This window comes from Halyomorpha halys, unplaced genomic scaffold (assembly GCF_000696795.3).
Source record: "Halyomorpha halys isolate HHAL.00 unplaced genomic scaffold, Hhal_1.1 Scaffold56.1, whole genome shotgun sequence".
Lineage (NCBI taxonomy): Eukaryota > Metazoa > Arthropoda > Insecta > Hemiptera > Pentatomidae > Halyomorpha > Halyomorpha halys.
In genome coordinates this window covers 489,072-515,239 of record NW_027115012.1, presented here as the reverse complement: position 1 = coordinate 515,239, position 26,168 = coordinate 489,072, and the positions used below count along the sequence as shown (strand labels likewise).

General features: G+C 28.0%; 2 protein-coding genes across 4 annotated transcripts in view; one reads left to right on the top strand and one right to left on the bottom strand.

Moving 5' to 3' along the window:
- Positions 1–303: 303 nt before the first annotated feature.
- On the bottom strand, positions 304–25,534 carry LOC106692441 (cytochrome P450 307a1). 2 transcript variants are annotated; one of them, XM_067052118.1, is made up of 4 exons: positions 25,451–25,534; positions 6,558–6,992; positions 4,546–5,295; positions 304–1,359 (listed from the first exon to the last, which is right to left on the bottom strand). In XM_067052118.1, exons 2-4 carry the CDS (start codon positions 6,910–6,912, stop codon positions 1,031–1,033), a joined length of 1,434 nt encoding a protein of 477 aa, XP_066908219.1. In that variant the 5' UTR covers positions 6,913–6,992; positions 25,451–25,534; the 3' UTR covers positions 304–1,030. The 2 variants fall into 2 exon arrangements, with proteins under 2 accessions (XP_066908219.1, XP_014293876.1); XM_014438390.2 differs by lacking the exon at positions 25,451–25,534 and adding an exon at positions 12,304–12,424.
- The window catches only part of anchor (integral membrane protein GPR155 homolog anchor), a 183,877-nt gene continuing 160,439 nt past the window's right edge, over positions 2,731–26,168 (top strand). Inside the window, exon 1 of one of the 2 annotated variants that reach the window (XM_067052117.1) lies at positions 2,731–2,980. In XM_067052117.1, the coding sequence (XP_066908218.1) occupies positions 2,954–2,980 (27 nt within the window). In that variant the 5' untranslated portion in view covers positions 2,731–2,953. The remainder of the gene's footprint in view (positions 2,981–26,168) is intronic. The other variant, XM_067052115.1, reaches the window with a different exon arrangement.

Below are 26,168 nucleotides of genomic sequence, written 5' to 3'. Positions count from 1 at the left end.
GATTCTCAACCTAAACTAGATAGTTATTGTGTTAACCTAAACCTATTGTGTTAACCTAAACTAGATAGTTAGTGCTAGGGGATTAGGATGATGAGTGAGTTTCTCTTAGAATGGTGAATTTGGATTTAATAAGGTTTGATACAAATGTGATATAGGGTATTACTGGTTACATAATAAGTTGACTATTATTCAAAGGATTTTCGACTGAAAGAATTAAATGTTTGATGTTACAGTTTTTAGCTGTCCCTCATAGTTCTAATCCATAAGTATAAATAGGTTTGTAAGGTAAAATAAAATAAGAGATTCATTCGACACATATTTATTTCCTTTACAATCGTGTCAGGTTATACAATCATTTGTTTTGTTAATTATTATATATTTTAAAAAAAAAAAAATTAAAACCTAAAAACAACGCATATTCTGCATTCACAGAAAAGTGGTTACTCATATGCCGCATTTATTTAACAATCGTTTGCAGATGTTAAAACGAACATTTAAAATAAATCACAAAATAAAATTTATGGTTTATTATCGATAACATTTATATTTTTTGTCTTACAAATGTGAATTCAACATCAAAGTCATAAATATTCACAATTTAACACATATATATTCTTTGGCAAAATAATTTTGTACCTAAAATATAATTCCTCGACATCTTAGCAAAGAGTCGTATTTTACAAGTTCTGATAAAGATAAGCCTTCAATCATTTACTAAATTAAAAGGTGACCTTGTAGCTCTGAAATATATGACTAGGTATAGTGCGTTCTATGTACATATAAAATTGATCACAATAAGTCTATATTTTTTATAAAATTATATAAGCCCATCTCTTACCAGAAACTTAAATCAGTCTCAATACCCCCTTACGTTTTGAAAAAAAAATTAAATAAATTGTTGAAACCAAGAAAGATGCATTTCAAATGCTTAATTAAATCTTTTACATTGTCATATATGAACTTATTATGGCTTTTATCATATCAAGGGGTAATATTTAATTTTTTTTTAATGTTACTAGTGAGTATTATTTTATCTTGGGTTAAAATTGAACTTGAGAGTGTCATAAGGTAGAGCAAGGTCACCGCGAGGAACTTTGCCATTGGTAGGATCTGGTGTGATGGAATACTTTTGCATCATGGTTGCCAAGACCGAGAATGAAACGTATTGAGTCATCTTGTACCCCATGCAGGATCGTCTTCCGCCTCCAAAGGGCAAGAAGTGTTCTGGTTTTATTAATCTTCCATCTTCTGTCAGGAATCTTTCTGGGGCGAACTTCTCAGGTTCGGTCCATAGCTCAGTGCTCATATTGAGTGTGTAGTTGTTGAGGAAGATGAGTGTCCCTTTTTCGACTTGATAATCTGCGAACAATTAAAATAATTATATTAATTGTTATGACTTGGTTTTAATAATATATCTACAACAATAACCAATGTCCACTTTTAGAATTAACTAGATTTTTATGTAACCTTGTCTGTCAAAGATTCAACTTCTGTATCCCAAAGCAAACAATAGTTCTTAAAAAAATAAAATAAATTTTTTATATCTTGAAAATTGCATTTCTAGTATAAATTATGAACGCTTTCTATTCTAACAATGAGATATTCTGAACAAATAATATTCAAAGTTAATTTATTCTACTTGTGAAGTGGAACATTATGGAGAATTACTAAAAGTCATCCCAACCAACTGAGATTATTACCAAGTAAACTGAAAATTTTACATATATATGAATTTTAAATTTAATTTTATATTAATATTAAATGAATAATATTTTGTAGTCAAATGTGTTTATTATGTAATGTTTCCATAGCGACCAAATAAAAACAATAATCATGGTAAAAAGCGACAATTTATAATTTAAATATTTAAAAAAAATTAAAACATTGCAATACCTATAACAATAACAAATGTACATAGATTTTTATGTATCCTTGTCTGTCAAAGTTTCAATTTTTATATCCCAAAATGAACAATAGTTTCAGAAAAGTTAGTGTATCTATTAATTTTTTTATACAGCAACCCACATTAATAAAATCCTACAGTTCTAGTTTAATTTTTTTATATTTTATTTGGGTTTTGGAGTTTATAGCTAGAGGCGATAGATATGGAATATACCATAGTGATATTTTTATATCTCTTATTAAATAAAATAAAAAATTGTTCACTGTTACTATGAACAGAACAGAGACATAAATTAAACAATCGAATTTTCAAATATTAAAAATATTGATTAATATTAACAATATATAGAAAATATTGTTATATTTATAATATAGGAAAATGTGTATATTTTATTTGATGAATATAAATTAAGAATTATTTAATAATTATAAATAGTGTATTTGAAATAGAAGACTATTAAACTTTTTTTTTTTAAACATAATAATGGATTTTATAGCGGAATATTTATTTGAACAATTGATGAGGTGAATATTTTTGTTTTTGTATTTGTAAACAAAGGTGATTTTTGTTAAAGAGGCCGGAACAATGGCGTCTGAATTAGGGACATGTACGATCATCATTGCACTGGCAACCCACGATATATAATGACTGAATACTTATATGAAGTGTTAATTTACGTCTACAAAGTAGATTAAGTTTTTTAAAGTTTAAAGAACTAATCAGTATTTATTTTTAAACATAAAAATACAGCCAGTGACCATTAAATAGAGAAAAAAGATATTCATTTGTTTCTTTTTATTGGCGGTGCTTGGCATTAAATCAAGAAACTTCAGATTTTTACCAGAAGCCAACATTGTTGGGTATATGTGAAATCACTAGAGAAAATTATTTTATTTTAAATATTTTCGTTATAAAAATATAATTTGACAGTTAAATGTTTCTTTTTAAAGTGTGCATAATCAAGTGAAATGATATCTAAAAGTTAGTTTAATCTACTTGTGAAGTGGAACATAAATTATGAAGAATTACTAGAAGCCATCCCAAACAACTATGAACTACTATCAAGACTACTACCAAGTATTTAATAACAATTATACAACTTTTTTTTAAAGGTTAAAATTATTTTTATTTCATTTTAGTTTATACTAGAAACTGCATTTCTAGTATTAATTACAAATGCTTTCTTTTATAGTCAGATATGACGAACTTTTATGAAAAAAATTTAAAATATATTTATAATTTTCAATTTTGTATTAATAATATTTTGTAGTCAGATGTTTTGATTATTAATGTTTCCATAACAACGAAATAAAAACAGTAACCATGGTTAAAAGCGACAATTTATAATTAATTAAAACATCACAATATATACAACAATAACCTATGACCATTTCTAGAATTTACCTGATTTTTATATAACCTCGTCTATCAATGAATCAACGTCTATATTCCAAAACAAATAATAGCTTCAGAAATGTTAATGTTATTATTATTTTTTTATTCAACAATCCACGTTTAACCTCATTTCTCTAAACCTTTAGTTCGAGTTTATTTTTTCTTTCTATTTGGAATTTGGAAATTGGGTTTTATATCTTGAAGCTACATATATGAACTATTGGAATTTTGACAAATTACAGCCCCACAAAATGAACAGCCCAGCTCAAACAAAAAGTTTTAAGAAATTAAAATTATTGATATATTGAAATTAGTTACTATAACTTGGATGTGACTGCAAATTTTTGGCCAAAATTGAGATACCGGATACACCACTTTATATGGTCGACTTTTTAAAAAGCTTCTTAGAAACAGTTTTATTGATTTTTATTATATAATTGGAGTTGTATCATTATATATCAGATAGGTCGTACTCTGAAATACTCTGAGAATACTTAAATTCCAAATTTACAACAAAGCTTCCTCTGAAGTATTTGAAATAATTAACTATTTCTCACTGTTTGTAGCAATAAAAAATACAAAAATATTTTTTAAGACAGGGAGCGGCGTGACACAGTACTAAGGCACTGTAATGCTACCTCGAAGGACCTGGATTCGAATCCGGCTGTGACAGATGATTATTTATTCTGTTACTGTAGCCTTAAGTCAATCCTGTGGGTTCGTGGTCCCACTGAGGTCCACCCAGTCTCATAAAGTGTGCACCCTTAATTTTGAATAAATTTGGTGGTCGAGCAGGATTCTGACCAAATCAGTTCCTTGCAAAACCGTTGGTCTAATAGTAGTACTTCCTTGCAAAGTACTGTACCCCTGACTCTCCATGGGTATAGATTTATTTATGTTTTTTTTTTTTTTATATATATTATGATAGAATTTGATAATTAATTAATTAAAGAAGAAAATTGTTTTTTTCCCGGTTATTGTTACAAGAATCATAGCTTTTTGACTTGTTATAACCATGAAAAATGAAAACCTGAGATAGTAATATATTTTTTTTTACTTAATCTATAAATGAAAATATAGTAAGTAGAAGTGTAGTAATCATGAATAATACAAAAGGTGTTTTTTTGAAACTAGCAAGGACTTTAAGTAGGCAGGCAAGCGAAAGTTGCATGATTTGCGCATTCTACCAGATTTTTAAAATTTATTTAAAGCTAAATTTATTAAATTGATAGGTATGGGGAACTCACCATTGATAGTAGTGTCTTGACTTGCCACATGAGGAACGATTGGGGAGCAAATGTGTCTTATGGATTCCAGTATAACTGCTTCCGTGTAGGGCATCATGAGCCTATCTTCCAACTTGATATGCTTGCCGCACGTTACTGCATCGACTTCCTCTTGCATCTTCTTCTGAACCTCCGTTTGGGTCGAAATGAAACCGAGGATCTTTATGATGAGGTTAGCGATGGCCGTGTGTCCTCCAATTATGTCTTCCAGAGCAAACATGGCATTTTCTCGGTTCATTTTGCCAGTTTTGACACTTTCCAACAAAGTATGGAGTAAATCTCCTTCTTGACCTCCGTTACATACAACCCGCTCGTCCATGAATTGTCTTATGATCTTTCCCAATTTTCTCATTTTCTTCATATTGTTCGTTAGCATCGGGTTGAGCCAGGGCATGAAATCCGCAGCGTATCCCTGGTTAACCTCATAAAATATAATGTCGAAATACATGAGAATGTTGGCGAAGTCGATGTCTCCCAATTGGAACCTGGTGTTGGTGAAGAAAGACATGAATACGTTGGCACAAGTGTGGAGCATGATAGGCTTGATGTTAGTAATGCCTTTGCTTAGCTGATCGCTTAGCACGACCAACTCCTTGTTCAGCAGCGACTCGAGCTGATGGAACTTGCTGGAAAAAGCCTTTGGAAAAGTGTGGTCTCTGATCATTTCCCTCCTTGTCTTCTGTAGTTCTGACCAATCACAAAATGCCAAAGCTGAAAGCAAAAAATAAAATTATATAATTTTAAATTTAAACATTTAATTTTTTTTTTACTATTGTGTGCATTTAATTTCCTAAAAATTAAAAAAAATCTGTACCGCTACAACCCATGAAGGGTCAGGGGTTCGGTACTTTATAAAGAAGTACTGTTACTAGACCAACGGTTATGCAAGGAGGTGATTTGGTCAGAATCACGCTCGATCACCAGATTTTTACCCAATTAAGAGGCTGGGTAAAACCCAGGAGGGCCAATTTCTATACTTTCATTTTATATATTATGGCTCATTATACCTCAGCATTTAACAGATCTTTCCTTATCCGATATCCATCCCTCTGGCATTCTATTTTTTCCTTTATCCTTCACTCCGTAATTCCCTTCCTACTTTTAAATCCCACCTTTTCAACCACTTTCTATTCACCCAGTTCTTCAAGAATTGTAATTTTTTTAAATATAAAAATAATACGTGAATATAGATTACGTTATTATTATTCTAAAAGGAATGTTCCAAAGATGAATAATAAATTAACTCTTTGTGTTTTTCCCCTTTTAATTTTATATTGTCTTAAAATTTATCACTATCATTATAAAAAGGTTGTTATTCCACAAATTTGGTTTGGCTTCAAATTCTCCATTGAACAGTGCAAACTCCATGCTTTTCTATGTACTGGGTATGATTTTAATTTCATTGCGAAAATTATTACCATGGACGTTATACAGTTCATAGAATAGAGGACAGTTTGGGTTTATGTATTTCGGTACTATTATTGATCATTATTTCAGCTCTCAAGGGCGAAGGATTTTAACGAATGAGGTATCAAATGAAAGAAAAGTTCATGATTAAGTGTAAATCTCTAACTGGAGTCATTAAAAAATGAACGTGTAAATGTAAATTCTTCTCTACCAGAGGTTTCGGACCTTATATTAGGAGTGTACTGATGAGAGAAATGCTCAGTCTGCAAAACTAAATTGAATATAGGTGGGGATGTAAAAGAGGGAGTGACATAAACGAGCGGTAATAACAACATCAAAGGCTTAACGGAAAGTGGACAAAAGAATAAAGAAAACGGATCAAGTACTCGGAAAATATAGGCGTTTATTTCCCAATATGAGCAAAATGATTAGGGCTACACCTCTCCCAAGTCTCCTTATAACTAGTTTATCCAAATGCTGACTAAATTCAGAGAATATTCGAATGGATTTCAAAGTCAGCATGTGGATTATATAGATTTAGTAGGCTATGGTAAGATTATACTCACAGTTATCCTTGTCGCCGCCGAAGATGTTGAGGTACCTACTGAAGTTGGGCCTGCTGTCGAAGTGCTCCCCCTTGTTGATTAGGACCTCCTTCACGGTGTCCAGACTGGAGACGACCAAGCACTGGACGCTTCCTAGCCGGATCCCGAAGACGGGGCCGTACTTGGTGGCCAGCTTGTCGAAGGCCTGATACGGGAGCTCATAGCCCCCTAGGAGGTGCAGGCTCCCCAGGACGGGCAGTGGTAGCGGGCCGGGGGCCCCACCTTTGGGCCTCTTGAGCACCGACAGAACTGCCATGAGGACTGCCAGGCCGATCAGCAGGAGATACGAAGCAGAGCTGAGGTAGATCCCTTCCATTGTGGGTCTGTGGCGATGTTGTTGTTGTTGTTGCCAGCTCCAAGTCTCCACTTCCTATGCTCTCCGGTCTCCAGAAGGATCTATATATACACCAAAGTTCTATTAGCCATTCAATCTCATTACTTTAACAAATACCTTCCCCCACCCTTCGCCTGGGCCTATCTCTTGCCTCCTATAATTCAATACCGCCCAAGTCGAGTTGTTCGGTAGGACCTTTCTTATCTGTGATAGCGCTCCTTTCATGAGTAACATGCCGCCGATAACATATATTTTATTAGATTAAAGATAGTGAAAGTGTATTATTGTTGTGTTAACATAATCGGTAATAATTTCTCTTTATCCGTACCCTAGTGATCCCATAATATTCCATACTTAGCCTATCCAAAGATAGTTCGTAACTTTATACTTTTTTTTCCGAGCAATTAAATAATTTTGTTACTTTGATTATTTATTTTTATCAATTATACGTCAATAAAATAATCCTTTCGACTTTTTTTTTTATTACGATTATTAAGGTGAAAAAAACTTTCATTTAGAATATTATCACTATTCTGTATTTGTTTATTATACGTTTCGGATATTCCCCATATTCATTTACTAATATACTTTTTTCTAAGTGCATCTATTTCTTTTAGAAATATTATCATATAGCCATATTAATTAAACACTACTGATTAGTAGTAAAAGAAATTGTTTAAATAATGTCATATTGTAAATTTTAGTTAACCTGACTATATGACAAGAGGGAAATGCTTTATTTAGCCATTCTGCCCAAATACATTGGGTTGCTACAAAACACAGCTTATCAATCAAGAAAATATTTTTTTTTTCCCTACCTTTTCCTACTGCAATCAATAATCGTCTATGCACTAACTACAATATATTCACTAACTACGTTTAAAAAAGAAACAGATGCACTTAACAAAATCAGATATATGGAAGTTTGTTTCACCAATAAATAAATAAATCATCTTAATAAATAAAAACAAACTACCTAGAAAAGAAAATCCAGAATAAATGCTTTCGACGTTTCGAGCACTTTTTTTTTTACTTGTTATTTTATCTTTTCCTAATTGATTTCATTTCATTACAATCCTTAAATAGTTGTTTACCTACCTTCAGTATAAATATTTATCTCAAATCTAAAACAAGCTTAAAGGTTTTTTTTAAAAAAAGTATAAATTCCTACTATGTATTAATAAAAAATGACATGTAAACAACCATTTAAGGATTTCAATGAAAAGAAAACAATTAACAAAGAAAGTGCAAGATAAAATAACAAGTGAAATAGAATTAGCGCCTAAAGTGATTATTTATTGTTGCGAAATTTAATAAAAATAAAAGAATTTAATCGCCCAGAAAGAAAAAAAAGAGAAAATTACATAAATCTCCTTCAGATAACAAACTACTTAATAATTTACAAGATATCAATAAAAAATTATATTGCCCTTTTTTTCCATATTCAAAGTTATCTTTTACTCGCAACAAGAAAAGTGACGTAGTTCAAAAAAGGATTATTTGAGGAATATCAACATAAAATGCTTTAAAACTTATATTGAAATACTATTATAAAGATTTATCTGAAATTTAAAAGAGGCTTTATATATTATCTATTTTGTTAAACTACTTCCTTCTAAATTTATTATATCTTATAGAAATAAATACATTATCAGGATTTATTGCATTGATTTTTTTTTTTAATTTCCTAATCTTTTAATCAATGTAATTGTAAGAGTTTTTTTTATCATAAGAAGTTATTATTTGAGTACCTCGAGGAAATAACACATCTATTAAAAATGTGAGTTTTTAACATCCATTTTACAGGGGATATTACAATTTTAATATGATTTTTTTTTGTATAATTTTAATTTATAGAAAAAACTTTTAAAGATTATTCATCTGCATCAGATTTTAACATCTAAAACTGGTTATTTATTTATTTAAAATAAAAAAATTAAAGATTTTTCAAACATTCGTCATTTATACTATGTTAAACAATTTCAGTGAGGAAAAGACCTATCAGATATTAAAGAACATTGATATACCAAGTTTAATCAAAATCTTTAGTCATTTTTTTAAAAAAAAGAAGTGAAAAATCGATTATATGAAGTGGCCATTCCGGTCAGTCAGTTATATTAAAAAAATGAGCCTTTTTTGTTTTTTATGTTACTATGCTGTTCAATGACAAACAGACTCACAGACTAGGTTTTTTTGAACACAGGGGACCTAAAAACGTGTATTTCCGTCGAAAACTCAATTTCGAAATTACGCAATACTACATATTCCATATACGTAAAAATTAACTCAATTTAAAAATTGAGCAGTAAATTAATTAAAAATACTATAAAACTTATGTCGCAACAGTATCAAGGCTCTTTTGAATTTCAGTCAGGTAAGTGTATGCTACGGAGTTTGGAAAAAAATATCAATAAAACTACAAGCTAAAATTTTGAGGAATGTGTATACATTAATTGAACACTATTGAAACTTGGATATCAATAAATATATAGATGGAGTATGGAGTGGATAAGATGGTGACTGTAGCAACATAAACGGTAACAGCTAACTTTTCTGTATAATCGATAATATAAAATTATTTGGCCCAAGCTTTTCACCTAACATTACCCTCTGATTTCTTTTGAAAAATCAATAGAATAAGACATACTTCAACATATGTACACAAAACATGGCAGTAAAGGCTCTATAAACTGGACCAAAAGGCACACACTATCAAAGTGTGCTATAAGATTTTTTAGGAGTGAATCGAAGATCCTTAATACGAGAAACCCTTAATACGGATTTTTCGAAAAATCGGAAAGTAAAAATATTTTGGCCCAAAATTTTCGCCTTACATGTTAGAAGGTTAACATTTAAAAAGGGGTTAATGTTTGAAAAGTTTTTCTTTATTCTAAACCAATATTTCACTCCCATGATGGCATTAAATCTAATTAAAAGAAGAGACATTTACTTTTCCAACGGTTGTATTAAGGTAGGAATTGGATGAAATGCAGAGAAGTTATGATAATACGAGAGCCCAAGAGGAGAAAAAAGGCGGTTGTCTCACCCCAATTGTTGATTACTTTAATTAAAGCTATGTATAATTACTAGTAAAAATCGATGAGTCTGCCAAGTATAGGTTGGCGGAATAAAAAATGTCGGCTGTTTCAAATCGATAAAAAAAACTATTTTTTCATTGGGAGCTCTATATCATAAAAAATAGGAACAACACGAGAAAACCTAAGAGAACGTTAGTTAAGGAAGAGTAAATTTGCTAAAGTACGACCCCTAATAGAGTTATTTACGTTCAATAGTTTTCGAGATATAGATTTTTAAAAAGCAACATTTCACAAAAATGTTGTATGGGACGTACTGAAAGATCAGTAGTTAGTGAATTTATTTTGAAAAGTTTATATCTCAAAAACTATTTGAGGTACAGATGTCTATTAGCACTCAAATTAAAGCTAGTTTAATGAGCTATAATGTAGTTTATGATGTTTATCTTCGTAGGAGTAGTAGTTTTCCTGAATTTTTTTTAATAAATTGATTTATAGTTGTTCGGACAAATTTTGATTTGCCAACTTTATATTCATATGTGAATATCATAAAAACTACTACCTCTACGAAGAAAAGTGTCATAAACTACTTTATAGAAAGTTAAATTTCCTTTATTTTGAGTGTTGGCAGACTTATGTGCGTTTTATGGATCTAGAGGTATATTTTTTCAATAATTCAACATTTTGTTCGAACAACAAGAAATTAGCATTTTGTGAGTTTATTTTATCAAATCCTACTACTCCTACAAAGATAAACATTATTAAATATTTTATTGTAAATTTAACTAGCTTTAATTTTAGTGCTGGCAAACATCTGTACGTCCAATGGTTTCTGAAATAACATTTTTCATAAATCAAACTTATTGTCCGAACAACTATAAATCAATTTATTTTAGCAAATATCCTGAAAACTACAATTCCTACGAAGATAAAGGTCATAAACTACTTTATAGTAAATTAAACTAGCTTTAATTTGATTGCTTACAGACATCTGTACGTCATATAGTTTCTGAGATATAGATTTCTCAAAATAAATTAACTAACTACTGATATTTCAGAACATTTGTATGAAATGTTGCTTTTTGAAAAGACTATATCTCTAGAACTATTGGACGTAAATAGCTCTATTAGGGCTAATATTTCAGCAAATTTACTCTTCGTTAAATAATGTGCTCTTAAATTTTCTAGTGCTGTTGGTAGTTTTAAAGATGTAGAGCTCCAAATAAAAAATTAATGTGAACTCAAAATAATAAATTTGAATAATATATTTAGGGTTACCATTAAGTGTTCCGTTCGAGGAAATTTTTTTTTTGTGGATGAAAAATCTTCGACATGTAAGATTTCCAGAATTTCTACGAGGGTTTTCGCAGGGCTTTAATCCGTTTTGAAGTATCCCAAAATATTTTTGATATGAGCGGACTCTATAATTATTATACAATTTAGAATCATTGCTAAACGCAGTTCGTAATTATATATTTATAATTATAATGACATACTTGTTGTTAATTGTTACTGTTTGGGGTTTTGCAAACGATATTGTAATACCATCTACAGAATTGGATTTGTTCTAAAAATAATGAATTTGAAGAATATCCTTAGGGTTATTATTAAAAGATGTGTTCGATATCAGAGGCATTTTTATTTGTGGGTGAAAATTCATGGTCCACTTACTCATGGTAAAATCATTTATATGACAATTTTAACGTGTAATTTTATCTCAAATAATTTTTCTCAAGTTATTTACTACTTAATAGTGAAATTTGAACAAAATTTTGTATATTAGTTATTATATTTATCCTTATTTCTTAAGTAATTTGTGACGTTCCAGGGTATTTTCCTCATCGTTTGAATTTATGGGATGCCCTTTCTTTATGACTTCCATGTTTTTTAATCCATATAATTATGTTTTGTCGACGCTTTTGATTTCACACTAGTTTATATGAAAACTTCTTCATTAAAATTTTGCTAAATATTAGTTGCATATGTTTCAAGAATTTTTAAGTTATCTTTTTATGAAATATTTTGAGTCGCGCTAATTATATTGTTAGTGAGCGGCAGAGAGAGAGAGATACTTTATTTATCTATGCTGCCTAAATACATTAGGTTGCTATCTCACACAGCATACTTATCAATTCGTAATCGGAGATATATAAATTACACATACATGGTATAATCAGAAAAAAAGAGATACAATAATAAGATATAATAAACAAGTTTTTTCCCCCTAGTTTCCTTTTACAATCCATTTCGGTCTGTGCAACAAATACAAATGTTTCAACTCATTCCTATTTTTCTTTCTCTTTCTCCAATTTCACCCTTTCACAATTTTTCAATTCACCTGATCAACAAATTCACCCTCCTAGATCCTCTTCAGTGACCCGCTAAACAAATTCAATATTAGACGGCAATGTGAGATCAGACCATCATTCATAGTCACAGCAGTAGATCAGTTTACCAAAAACAAACAAATAGATACATTTTACGAGAATAAGACTAACACATAGATTAAAAGGAAAATAATAATATAACATATATTGGATATGTATGTAGGAAAATATAATATATGTATATAATATATAGGAAAATAATAAAAAAACCGGCTACAGGAAACACTTGAATGGATAAATAAGTTTAAAATTATTATTAAAAATAATTATTATTTTTGAAGTGAAACATTTTAGAAATCAACTTTTTTAGAACAACTAGAAATCAACATTTTGTGAATTTATTTTGGCTAATATCTTTAAAACTACTATTACTACGAGGATAAACGTTATTAACTAGTTTATAGCACATTAAACGAGCTTTGATTCAAGTGCTGACAGACATCTGTTCATCTAATAATTTCTGAGGTATAATTTTTCATAAACCAAAAGTTTTGTCCGAACAACTAGATATCAACATTTTGTGAATGATATTTGCCAAAAAAATTACATTCAAAACTATTATATCTAATACGAAGATAAACTTCTTAATAGTACATTAAATTAGCTTTACGTCTAATATTTCCTTAAATATCATTTTTCCAAAATATATACACTAACTATTGATGTTTCTAAAAAGTATACTATGAAACTATTGAACGTAAAAAACCCTATTAGGGCTTATATTTTAGCTAATTTATTCCACATTAAATGATATCCTATTTAAGATTTTAGTGTTGTAGGTAGTTTTAAAGATATATGGCTCCGAATGAAAAATAATTTTTTTTAACATTTTGACGCAGCCGCCATTTTTTACTTTCCCAACTATGGTTGGCAGAGTCCTATTTTGATTAGTAAACTATAACTATAGTTTTCATTAAAGTAATAAAAAATTAGGTTGAACTAACTCCCCTCCCCCCGGACTTTTAGGCTATAGGTGAACTTTTTTATTAACCGTTGTAGAAAATTAAAATTAATTAAAACAATTGTCGACAATTTTTAAATTAAAGCAATAAATATTATATCGAATAAGATGGAATGAATCATTTCTTCTAATTAATGTCCTTTTATATGGAAAATAGACACACACATGATAAATATATGTTTAGTTAAGACTGCACTAACCTCCTGCTAAGATGCCGGAGCACAGTATACTGACTATAGTAGAAAATCCTTTTTCTGTTATTGTTTAATGTTATTTGTTTGCTAAGCCTTAACATAATTTCGATAATATTGATAGATCGACGATGTTAACTACTAAATAATTTTATTTCATTTATTTTCCCTACCTTCTTTATCATTTTCGACAAATACAAATACAAATATATGTATATATACAATAGAAGTACATGTATCCTGGCAAATACATTTTTATCCTTGTTTTGCCCGTTACTAAATTAAATTTTGTCAACAACTATCATAAACATTAGCTTTTATTCATTCAATTGGTTACGGATTTTCAAATTTATTTTGGTAATCGTTTAGTAATTTTTGACAAATACCTGTTATTTAAGAGTATCAGATAATTATTAACTAAATTTATATCATTATTAAAACAGATAATGAATAATAATAGAGACTTAGCGAACCCTAAGGTTCAATTCCGATACCACCTATCGTTCTATGCATACATCTTTCCAGTGATGCCCCTCCAAATCTAAATCTACTAAATCAGTTTTAATGTAATCCTCCCATCTGCTTGTCGGTCTACAACTCGGACGTTTACCTGCCGGTTCAGTGTTTATTAACATTTTAGGGATCCGTTCGTTACTTAGTCCCATATTACTCGCTGCAAAGGTATATATATGTATATACTTACTGCTTTCACTTTTTAAATAAAAAAAATAAAATAATTCGTATTCATGTTTAGTCTCAAAAAATTCTGTATTGTATCTTTAAATTTCGAACGTTTCGGACAACGTGGCGATCCTCAAGGACAATCTTAAATATAAATTTATATTGGACATTAAAGTATATAATAAACATTGTTTTAGAAACTTAACCTGGATACAAATTATTTTATTTAAAAAATCTAATTTCAGTTTTGTAAAACGTGTTGTTTTTGAGCTTGGCCATTCACGAACTGAAGTACAGGCATTTTAGCGTGATTTGTTTTTTGGGACTTAGGGCACCTCAAAACATATATTTGCATCGAAAAATCGAATTTGAAATTTGTCACGATCGGAATACTTCTTACTATATATACCATATGTAAGTAAGTAAGATTAAAAAGGAATAATTTCTTTAATGTGATGTCAGTGCTATGATACTAGGTTTTATAATTAAAACCTAAAAAGTATTATGTAGGAAAATAGTCCGGGTGACGGTCAATAAAGGTACAAAATAGTAGAGAACACTATCTAATGCTAACCAACGTTTCGCCCCACGTAGCAGGGTTTCGTCAGGACAGACTGAAAACAAGGTGCAAACATTTTAAGAAATAACAGAACATTAGAATGAATATAGAAAGAAAGATAATATGCAAATATTCATACATATATAATTATTTAATAAAAATGATCAGCTTAAGTTAAGGAAATATAAATATATGTAGATAGGAAACTTATGACTAATAAATGCAGCCAAGTGTGATAGAATTGTAAATAAAGAAATAGAGTAATAAATTATAGAACAATACTTAAATAGTTGTAAATATGTAGGAGTAAATGATAAACTGACTGGTGCAGTAAATGTGGCAAAGGTAAGGTAAAGTAATTATATTTTTGTATATATGTATATATAGTTGACCGTAAAAATTGATATATAGGAAGATGGTCAGGGTTGCGGTCAAAAGTGAAACAAAAATAGTTTACAACTATTTTATTTTCCAACGTTTCGCCCCACTTTGCAGGGCTTCATCAGGGCTAAAAAGATACAAAATGAAACTATGTTAAGATAAAATGATAGAAATGAAAATAAAAAGATACAATGAAAAGAATAAAAAAAAAAAAATAAAAAACAAGTAACAAATGCAAGAGTAAAAGTTTCATATAAATGCGTTTGTTACTTGTTTTTTATTTATTTTTTTTTTTTATTCTTTTCATTGTATCTTTTTATTTTTATTTCTATCATTTTATCTTAACATAGTTTCATTTTGTATCTTTTTAGCCCTGATGAAGCCCTGCAAAGTGGGGCGAAACGTTGGAAAATAAAATAGTTGTAAACTATTTTTGTTTCACTTTTGACCGCAACCCTGACCATCTTCCTATATAATAATTATATTTTTATTCAAGTATAAACTAAAAACTAATTTGTACCTTTGTTGACCGCCACCCGGACTATCTTCCTACAGTCTACTACATAAGGTCAACTAAAAAGTATAACTTGATATTTAAATGAGGGTGTGTATTTATAGTAAGATATCTTCCCATTAATTTTTTTTTTTTTTAATTTTCATTTGAAAGTAAGTTTCCTTTGAAAATTGTGAACTTATCTGTTCCTCTTTATCCTTTACGAAGTGGTCGATATTTCTATACTTCATGAAGGGACATCTGAGTACTGTCCGTTGGTAGGGGTACCCGTAAGGTGAGGTTTCACTTGCTATAGATTTTATGGAGGGTTTTGAACTTTCTCGGTAATGTCTTTAGGTTTAAGTTAAGATCTTTGATTTATGGTACTTTAAGCCCTTTGAGACCCTTTGCCATACCTGACCCTGTGCAACCGTCTAGTTCACTGAACCCTTAATCCTGTCTAAGCCTAACAAATTATAACTCGTTTCAGAAGAGATATTCAACATTTATTAATATTATTCACTACGCCTTTTCCAATTAAGACCTTCTGTCGACTAAATCCAGTTTGAACTGTTTTCAGAAAATTAATTTTTATAATAAAAGAGAGATGGTCCGGATGTAATCAAAATAAATCAAATAGTAATTAATTATTTATTAGTAATAAATTATTTATCATGTGCCGAGGTTTCGGCTCACTTTGCATGGCTTCATCAGAGCTTTCCTTAATTCGAGCTCCGGTCTCTACTTTTCCTTTTTTCTTCTTTAGTTATTCATAAAATGCATTAATATTTTTCATTTATCATAGCTAACAAAGAGAACTGATTATTTATTTAAATTAAATTACTCCAGATCAATAGCAGGAATAATTCATTTCTACTTTTTACCCAGAGGTCAAAAACTTGTCAAAAAAACAACCTGCATTGGAACTATACTCCTCCAAGACAACGCTGGACCTCAACTTTCAAGATAGACAGTGAAGAAACTAAGCCAACTTCAACACCCTCATTATTCGCCAGAGTCATCTCCAACAGATTTCCATCTCTTAAGAAATTTGGACAACTTATTTAAAAGTAAAATTTTTGAAAATAATTCTAAAATCAAAAACATTTTTTTTTTTCATTTCTTTTCAAAACCCTGAATTTTTAAGTTCTGCGATTGAAAAGTTGATGACGTGGTAGGGGAAATGGTATAAAAAATTAGGGTAAATATTTTGAATAAAAATGTTTTGATTTCGTAAAGTTGTTTTACCAAATAACTTTTGTTCTGAAAACGAGTTAAAAGTTTTATTATTATTTTTCACTCTCTTTAACTGCAATCATTTTTATATAATATTTTAGAAAATATATGCACATATAATTTCGGTTTGAGTGCTAGCAACTTGGCAGGGTCCATTGATAAGGGTTTCGCGATCATAACAATGAAACCATTAATGGAAAAAATGAATGAAACCGATGACAAGCGAACATAGTAAACAGATTTACTAAAAGTAATGCACTAATTAATAAAAAAAAAACTCTAATCGAAAAGTCACCAGCGAAGACGGAATTTAAGAAATTGGGTCAAACAACAACAAAAACTGATGACATCAGAGGCCTGCAAGAAATATCTGCACCTTGTAAATCGCAGGATTTGAGGGCAAGATCTAATGTATTTATACCCAGTTGATAAAATATACAATATAACTATTAATTATTAATTCCGAAGGTTGGGAAAATTCTTGGACTAATTAAAATACAGAGAGAATAAAGATTTTTCTGTCGAGAATTCTGAGATCATCCTATAGATGCAGGACAAGCGCTTGCCAATCGTTACACAGTGAAAAGTGTGAAAAAAAAACCCTCCAAAATAAAATGTGGTTTCATACACTTAAATAATATAAATGAATTAATCCTAATTGCTTCTCCCATCAAATAATATTTGTGAGCAGATCAAATCTTTCAGATGTTAGTTCGGCATTGGGAAAAGTGAGTTCTTATAGTTTATTTTATTCTGTTTTAAATTATCCAACAAAAAATATTTCGACTATGTCAATACCAGCGGAAGTTAGTTTAAAAATTGTAGTTTTATTGTAAGTTTCTTGAAATATTTTTTTTTCTCTAAATTTCCTCGGAAACTTCCTATTTAATACTGGAAAAATTTGTTTTTGAACATTTTTGATTGACCAAAAATGAACTTGAAATGTACCTTGTGAAATGAATTGAAAATGATCCTTTGTGATGAGATTATTTTCCCATAAAAGTGTATTTATTGGAGCAAATTTTAATTAAGTGTCATTGACGTATGAGACCTATGAAGTCAGGGAACTTATTGGAAGGTTATAATGCAAAATAAATGTATTCTGTTGAATTCAGCACCCTTAATAACGTAGGAATTCATGATAATTACAGAAGATTTAAACAATTTAGAGTTTCCCACCACTATAAGCCGTTTGATTTTTACCCAGAACCAACACTCGAGGGCTTTATTTACAAATAAATAAATACTTTTTTTTACCTATTATGTATATATTAATGACTTGAAGATTGAAGTTTAATTCTGAGCCTAAGTAAGAAAGTTGCGCTTAACTAAGAAAGAGCATTTTCACTCTGTATGTTAGCTTATGTTTTATACATCAGGTAGCTACTATGACGTGTCAAATACTAACCAAATTAATTTTTTTATTTGTTTTTAATTTTTTTTACATTATTTATTTAAATCGCATGCACTAATTCTTGAGTGTATTTTTTACATTCTTTTCCCCAAACTAAAAAATCCAGTCTGTTTATACGATTTTTAATCTGTTGTGAGATAAATCAGAAATATACATAAATATGAACCCTACAGTTTTATAAATCGTCTGTTTACAACCTTCGCTAAGACATCTTAATTAATTCTGGAAAAATATTTTGGAGATAAACCTAGCGTTTAGGCATGATTCGTGTTTAATAGTGTATGTTGTTGCGTAAACCCTGTCGTCACAAGGTTATTCTAGAAAAGAAACTAATGTATACACAGGGTTTCTCAGTTTCCAAGGAAACAAACTCTTATGAATTAATATTTTAATTAGTAATATATTTTATTTTTTTATCATACCTTAAATGTATAGGCTTACAATTGATTTCAGATATGCACCCTCATAATAAAAATTATCTTTTTAACGAATTTTTTTTTTTGTTGTAAATTATGCTTAATCATTAGCAAAAATAAAAAGAAGAAAAAAAAAAAAAGAAAAAACGAAAGTTTAATGCTAAATAAATTCACAAAATGTTGATTTCTAGTTGTTAGTTGCACAGTTGTTAGTTCTAGTTAGGACCGACTTTTTGAAAAACAATATCTCATGAAGTATTTGACATACACACGTGTGCTAGCGCTCGAATTAAAGCTAGTTTAATGTGCTTTAAATTAGTTTACTACACGTATCTTCGTAGGGATAGTAGTTTTCATGATATTCGTATATAAATATAACTTCTGTTCATGAAATTTTGTCCAAAACAATTTATTTATTGTTGCAAATCTCACGAAAACTACTACTCCTACGATGAAAAACCTCATAAAATACTTTATAGTAAAATTAATTAGCTTTGATTCGAGTGTTAATAGACATTTGTGCGTTGAATAGTTTTTGAAATATAGTTATAAAATGTTGCTTTATTATTATTTATTTCTTGAGAACTATTGAACGTGATTGGCTCAATTATAGCTCATAGTATAGAAAATTGACTCTTCTTTAAATAATGTTTTCTAAACGTTTTGAAATAGCCGTAATTTTGAATTCCCCTACCTATGCTTGGCAGACTCATCAATTTTGAGTAGTAATTATACAAAGTTTTCATTACAGTAATCAAAAATTGGGATGAGATAACTGCCTTTTTTTCAGCTCGGCCCTTGAACTGCTCTCTCAAACCTCCCCACACGTTCAATTCGTTAAACGAATGTAATGCAAATTAAACGAAATTATCAATGAATATATATAAATAAATAAAAAATACAATCTCCACAGCAGTCGAACAATTAGAAAAACAAATAAGTTTGCAAAACCTAATAAATACTTTTTTTAAAAAAACTAACCCTTCTTGGGATAGTTTAATCGAATTGTTTATTATCTGTCATTATATCTTAAGTCGTTATAGCTTTTAGGCATTAGGTCAGTAAAAAGACATGCTTGTTTATAGAAACGGTTAAATAATTTCATCTTGCTTATGTAAAAATTACCTTATCTAAATTATTTTTCTTTTCCGTAAAACTGATCATTAAACAATTAAGCAATGATGTTTATGATTGAAAAATGCAAATATGACATTAATTTTGAAGCTAATTATAAACGACCGAGTATCATTTGCTGACGACAGTTTGGGATCATATTACAAGCTTGGACCTAGTAAACCAACTGCTCGCAGGTCAAAGTGATTCAGTAAATATTTTTTATAGTTTTGGAAATATTTTTTAAAGGATCTGTTATCGTTTTATTATTTTTATGAGGTATGTTTTTAAATGTTTTTTTTTTTTAAATTCATATTTAATATATAAATTTAATATGATTTTATAATGGTTATATTACAAGCTAAGGCTATTTGAATGGAAAATAAATTTGAATTAGTTTAGCGCTATTTGTACTGGCTGACTCAGGGACTATTTCGTCTACTGTGGCACTTCTATTCTTCTAGGATAGTCATTATTTCATTTAAATAAAATTTATTTTAAGCGGGAGCGTAGGGCATTTTTAGGTTTAGTCATGATTTTTCGAAGTCCAGTTTTCGATTTGTATTTAATATAATTTACTAAGTTTATTAATTGAAATGATAATTAACTAGAGCTGATTTTTTTTATAGTATAATAAATTTATAGGTTTATAAATAATTACGGATTCACCTCCTTACAACACACATTATCTTTTTAAAGGCTTTTTTATATACAATCAATGATGCTTGATCGTGAGCAAAAATATAAAAAAGAAGAAAAATAACTCTATTTTAAAAAATAAACATAAATGCAGATTTATTTCCCTTTATTATTACAAAATATAATATTTAAAGCAGAACATATTTTTATTTTATTCTTGTAATTGCTAAATCATGTATTTATGAATCTCAAGTTATCGATTTAGTATTTTTTTATTTATTTGGTTAGTGATTTATTTATTTTCTTCTCTATGATAACCAGAACCAGTTTTTCAGGACATCACAGTAACTTAAGTAATCTTAAAAATCGGTCCGATAGCATCTGAGAAAAATTGCAGACGTGAAAAATATGATTTATATTTTATTTGATTTTACATATCTGAAAACCTAAAACATCAAATTTAGAAGGAATAGTATTTTTATGTGATTTAATTTTCTAAATTTGTTAATTAAATGATTGATAACTAGAGTCAAAATGATGACCAGAAGAACGTGGAAATGGTCTTAGTTTTCTTAAAAAGGAATGGCCTTTTGAATAAGATTTAAACCAGAAAATCTGTTATACATAATAAAAAAATACCAACAGAATTAATTATTTAATTTTTTTTTTTTTTTTTTTTTTTTTTTCTCGAAATTATTTAAAGTGAAATAGAATTATAGAAATAAAATATAAAGCACGAAACATGGGCGTTGATGACCTCAGGGTTTTGCGCCCTTAAGCCCCAGACAACAACAACAACTAGAGTCAAAATTTTATCTTAAAATTTTGATACAGATAAATTTTTCATGTTTAATGATTGTAATAAACTTTATATTATAAATCTCTAAAAATCAAAGCTAACTTTTCTGTTTCTTGATTTATGATGCAACTAACATTAAGTAAAAAAAAAAGAGTTTTATATTAATGGACTAATCAATTTAGGGAAGAGGTTTATGAAGTCTAAATTAAAATGTGACTAGATAAATGTGTTATGTTTATAATTTAAATTTTGAGAAAATTGAGGAGTAATTTTTTAGAGATTAGATCTATAACCATCCCGATGAGAAATTATCTGATTAATAAAGATTTAATGTTAAAAAGCAAAAAATGGATAAAATGGTAATTTTTATAAAATCATTTTCGAAAATTATTTTTTTCTCACCAGTTTATTAGATATTTTATTTTCATTTATATTATATTTTTGACCAAGATAAAATAATAAAATAAAATTTGAAACTTTGTAACCTAGCTCCTTCATCAACTCATGTCTTTAATCTTAAAAACATAATTCTAAAACAATTTTAGTCAACATTTATAGTTTTGTTGATTTAAATTAATTCGGTGCAACCGCCTGATTTTCGTTGATTTTCTAATAATATTTTAACAAAAACAATAGTTCGTAGCATGATCAATTAATAAAAATTGTCGAAAAAATGTTTTATCTGCAAAATAATAATTTGTTTTATAAAATACTGCGAAACATCTTTCTTTTTATTATTAATATTTTTTTTTATGACTATAAATGAACAATTTATGGAAATAGGCTGGAATATTTTAAATTAAAAAATAAAATTAAAATTTCTATAGATATCATTATCTACTATTGAATATTATAATTATAATATAAATATCAATATTTTAGATCGAAAGATTGGAATGAAACATATTTGATTGATTTTTTTTTTTTTAGTTTAAATACAATTATAAAAACTGAAAAATTGTTTTTAAAAATATTAGATTAAATTAATTCATTACAAGAGCATGAAACACATATCCTTAATAACGAAATCAACTGATCATACCAATATAGATATTGAGAACTAATTTTCAAGTATAAAACGACAATTATAGGTTTAAAATCTATGTAATTTTATTTTATTATTTTTCATATATACATTCAAATAAGTACTTATTTTGTATAATATATAATATATGTATCTTACCCCAATATATTCCTTATGTATGCATATATTCTTATCACTGTCATGTATATATTCATAAACTATTTGAAATACTTTGTGAATAAATAATTATTTTAATCGCTTATTAAATGAATTATAATTCAATTTACATATAATTTATACAGTTCATAACTATTTATGTTAATCTATAAGGTAATTTTTTATTTATTTACAATTACCTTTTATTTTATGTTTATGTTTTTATCTTTGACCTTTAATTATTAATTTTAAATACTTATTTAAGTTACAAATAACGTTATTAAAATCAAATAAATATTAATTATGGCTCTATGTATGGATTTAAATTGTTTGTTTTTTCCTAAAATAAAACTAATTAATAAATATTTTCATTATTTGTAAATAAATAAATTTTATTTTTAAAACTTATAGTGGTGCATATATATATAATATAAATTTCAAATGAATTTTTGGACTCTGAAATAATTATATAGGTCAAATTATGATTTTATCTTTTTATTTGTTATAGACTAATATTTATGGAAATATAATAAATAATGTATCCTAGTAATTGTATAATTAAATTATAAATATATAGTTTATTATATGTTTGTGTTTATAATATGTTATATGTTTTTTATTGTATTCTTATTTCCGATGCGAGATGTCTCTAGACTTTTTTTTTTTTCAATTTAAATAGTGTATAAATGTTTTTCTTGCTAACGAGTTATCATTGCTAAGTTCTCGACTTATTTGATGATAATTATATTTTATAGTTTTAAAAAACAGATAATAAATGCATAGAACTTGAAGATTCATTCATAAATTTATTTTAGATATACATAAAATACAGTTAGAAGGATTCGGAATTAAGTTTACGGTATGCTAAATTATTTTTCCAGGAAAGATCCACTGGACTCGGGGCCCGGCGATCTATAGGGCCAGCTAACTCCTATGATTAATCAATTAAAACTAATGATAAATGAACTCAGAAGATCGATAAAATCAAGAATGATTGATCAGATTATCATTAACGTTGATAGAAACTGATGTACTTGAAAAAAAAGTGTAGTAGTAATTTATTATTTTTCTGAAAAATATTCCAGAAAAGTCTCTCCAGTAAATATTTTTATTTATATTGAAGTTTTTACGTTTCAAATATTACATAAATAATGATCATAACCTAGTATGTTTTTCAATTCTGTAGATAACATAATGTTGTTTGGAAAATAATTTGAAGAGCCCTTAACTTTAAACGGTTAACATAGTTGTTATTTTAAAATTATAATTATTATGAAATGTCATTAAATTTATTGCTAAATTTTAAATATTACTACTTTCAGAATAAGTCTAAAATTGTAAAATATGTAGAAAAAAAAATAAACGACTTATTATTTGAAAAATGATAATTGATAGGAACTCCTGAACTTTAACTGCTACTATTTTCAAGTATAATTATTTATTAAACGAAATTATCCTTAAATGGTTTAATTTTCAATTTTACTTGTCAAAATCCGTGTAAAATATGTTTAAAAAAAAGGAAGGATTTAGTATAGAAAAATGATAAACTTTATATACATTTTTAAGTATAATTAATTATTACGCTATATTATCATTCAATGGTTTAATTTTCAATTTTATTAGAGTCAAAATCCATAGAAAATATATTTAAAAAAAAAAGAAAGGATTTAGTCTAGAAAAATGATAAACTTTATATACATTTTTTAGTATAATTAATCATTATACTGAATTAGCATTCAATGGTTTAATTTCAATTTTACTTGAGTCAAAATCCGTGTAAAATATGTTAAAAAAAAGGAAGGATATAGTCTAGAAAAATGTTAAACTTTATATACATTTTTAAGTATAATTAATCATTATACTGAATTAACATTCAATGGTTTAATTTCAATTTTACTAGAGTCAAAATCCGTGTAAAATATGTTAAAAAAAAGGAGGATATAGTCTAGAAAAATGTTAAACTTTATATACATTTTTAAGTATAATTAATCATTATACTAAATTAACATTCAATGGTTTAATTTTCAATTTTACTAGTTAAAATCCGTGTAAAATATGTTTAAAAAAAGGAAAGGATTTAGCATAGAAAAATGATAAACTTTATATACATTTTTAAATATAATGAATTATTATACTAAATTATCATCCAATGGTTTCGATTTAAATTTTACTGGTCAAAATCCGTATAAAATATGTTTAAAAAAAGGAAGGATTTAGTATAGAAAAATGATAAACTTTATAATATATTTTTAAGTATAATTAATTATTATACTATATTATCAATCAATGGCTAAATTTTAAATATTACTGGAGTCAAAATCCGTGTAAAACATGTATAAGAAAAGTAAGGATTTAATATGGAAAAATTATAAACTTTAACTATCGTAATATTTAAATATAATTAATTATTATGCCGAATTCAATATTCTGATTTCAATGGCTAAATTTTAAATATTACTAAAATCAAAACCCGTGTGGAATATGTTTAAAAAAAGAAAGGATTTAGTATAGAAAAATTATTATTCAATGATTAAATTTAAAATATTACAATTATGTTAAAAAAAAAATAGAAGGGTTTAATATAGAAAAATTATAAACTTTAACTGTTGTTATGTTTAAATATTAATTATTATGCATTGGTATTCATTTTATTGTTAAATTTTCAATATTACTCGAACCAAAATACTTTTTGAATTGTAAAGTATGAAAAAAAGAATCGGCAGTATAGAAATATGGTAATTTTAAATGACAGAGATAATTCAATTTTGGAAAAATATTAAGGAAGAATCTTAAATAGATGAGTTTAATTTGAATTTAAAATGACTAGGTGGAAATTAAAGTTTTAAATAAATTGAAAAAGTATTATTAATTTTGAGTAGTATGTACATATAAAACTTTTGATGGAAAATCTGTTACTTAGTGGTAGCATAGCAACTGAAGTTTTGATCCCCCAATATTTACTTTTAGTTATGCAATTTTAAGGACTGATATGATTGATATATTGATTGAAGATATATTATAAGAGTTTTACTCACTTAAATAAGACTGAGATACTGAAGATCTAACTTGCTCTGAACAGTTCCGAGAAAGAATACCAAGCGCACACAGCTGACGAACAGCTACTGACTGACAGAACTGAGGGCAGCTCTGTATATATATGTATATATACCGAAGGGCAGGTATAGACTATATACCCTCGGACAGGTTCAGGTAGGATGAGGTTCGTGTATGTCACCCGTGCTGTTCTTGATCGCTACTGAGCAATCCCACGATGACATTTTGTGCAATAGTAGACTCGTCGTCTTGTTTACAGTTGTACCGCACTGTTGTAGTTCCCAGACGTGGTTCAGTCGGATAAACATCGCTTCCTTCAATCCGTTAAAAGATTCAACTACTCGATTATTAAAGATCGATTATCGCTTCAGAATTCGATAAGATGCTGAAGGATACTGCAAACGCATGAGCACTAATAACGTGTTAATGGGCACGTTGATGCTACCCGTTTATAAAATCATTTAATTAAATTTTTTATTTGTATTTGTTACTTAAGTATCTTTCTTATATTTTCTCATATGTCTTTCACATATTCTATCCATTATTCTGTTAAAGGCACATTGGTTTTTTTTTTTTTATTAAATATTTATTTATTGATATTTACAACTAAACATTATAATACATTTAGTAAATCTGATCTAAGTTAAATTGGAGTGTTACAGGCGTGTAGAGAAACTACCCATTGGTAGCACTCTAAAA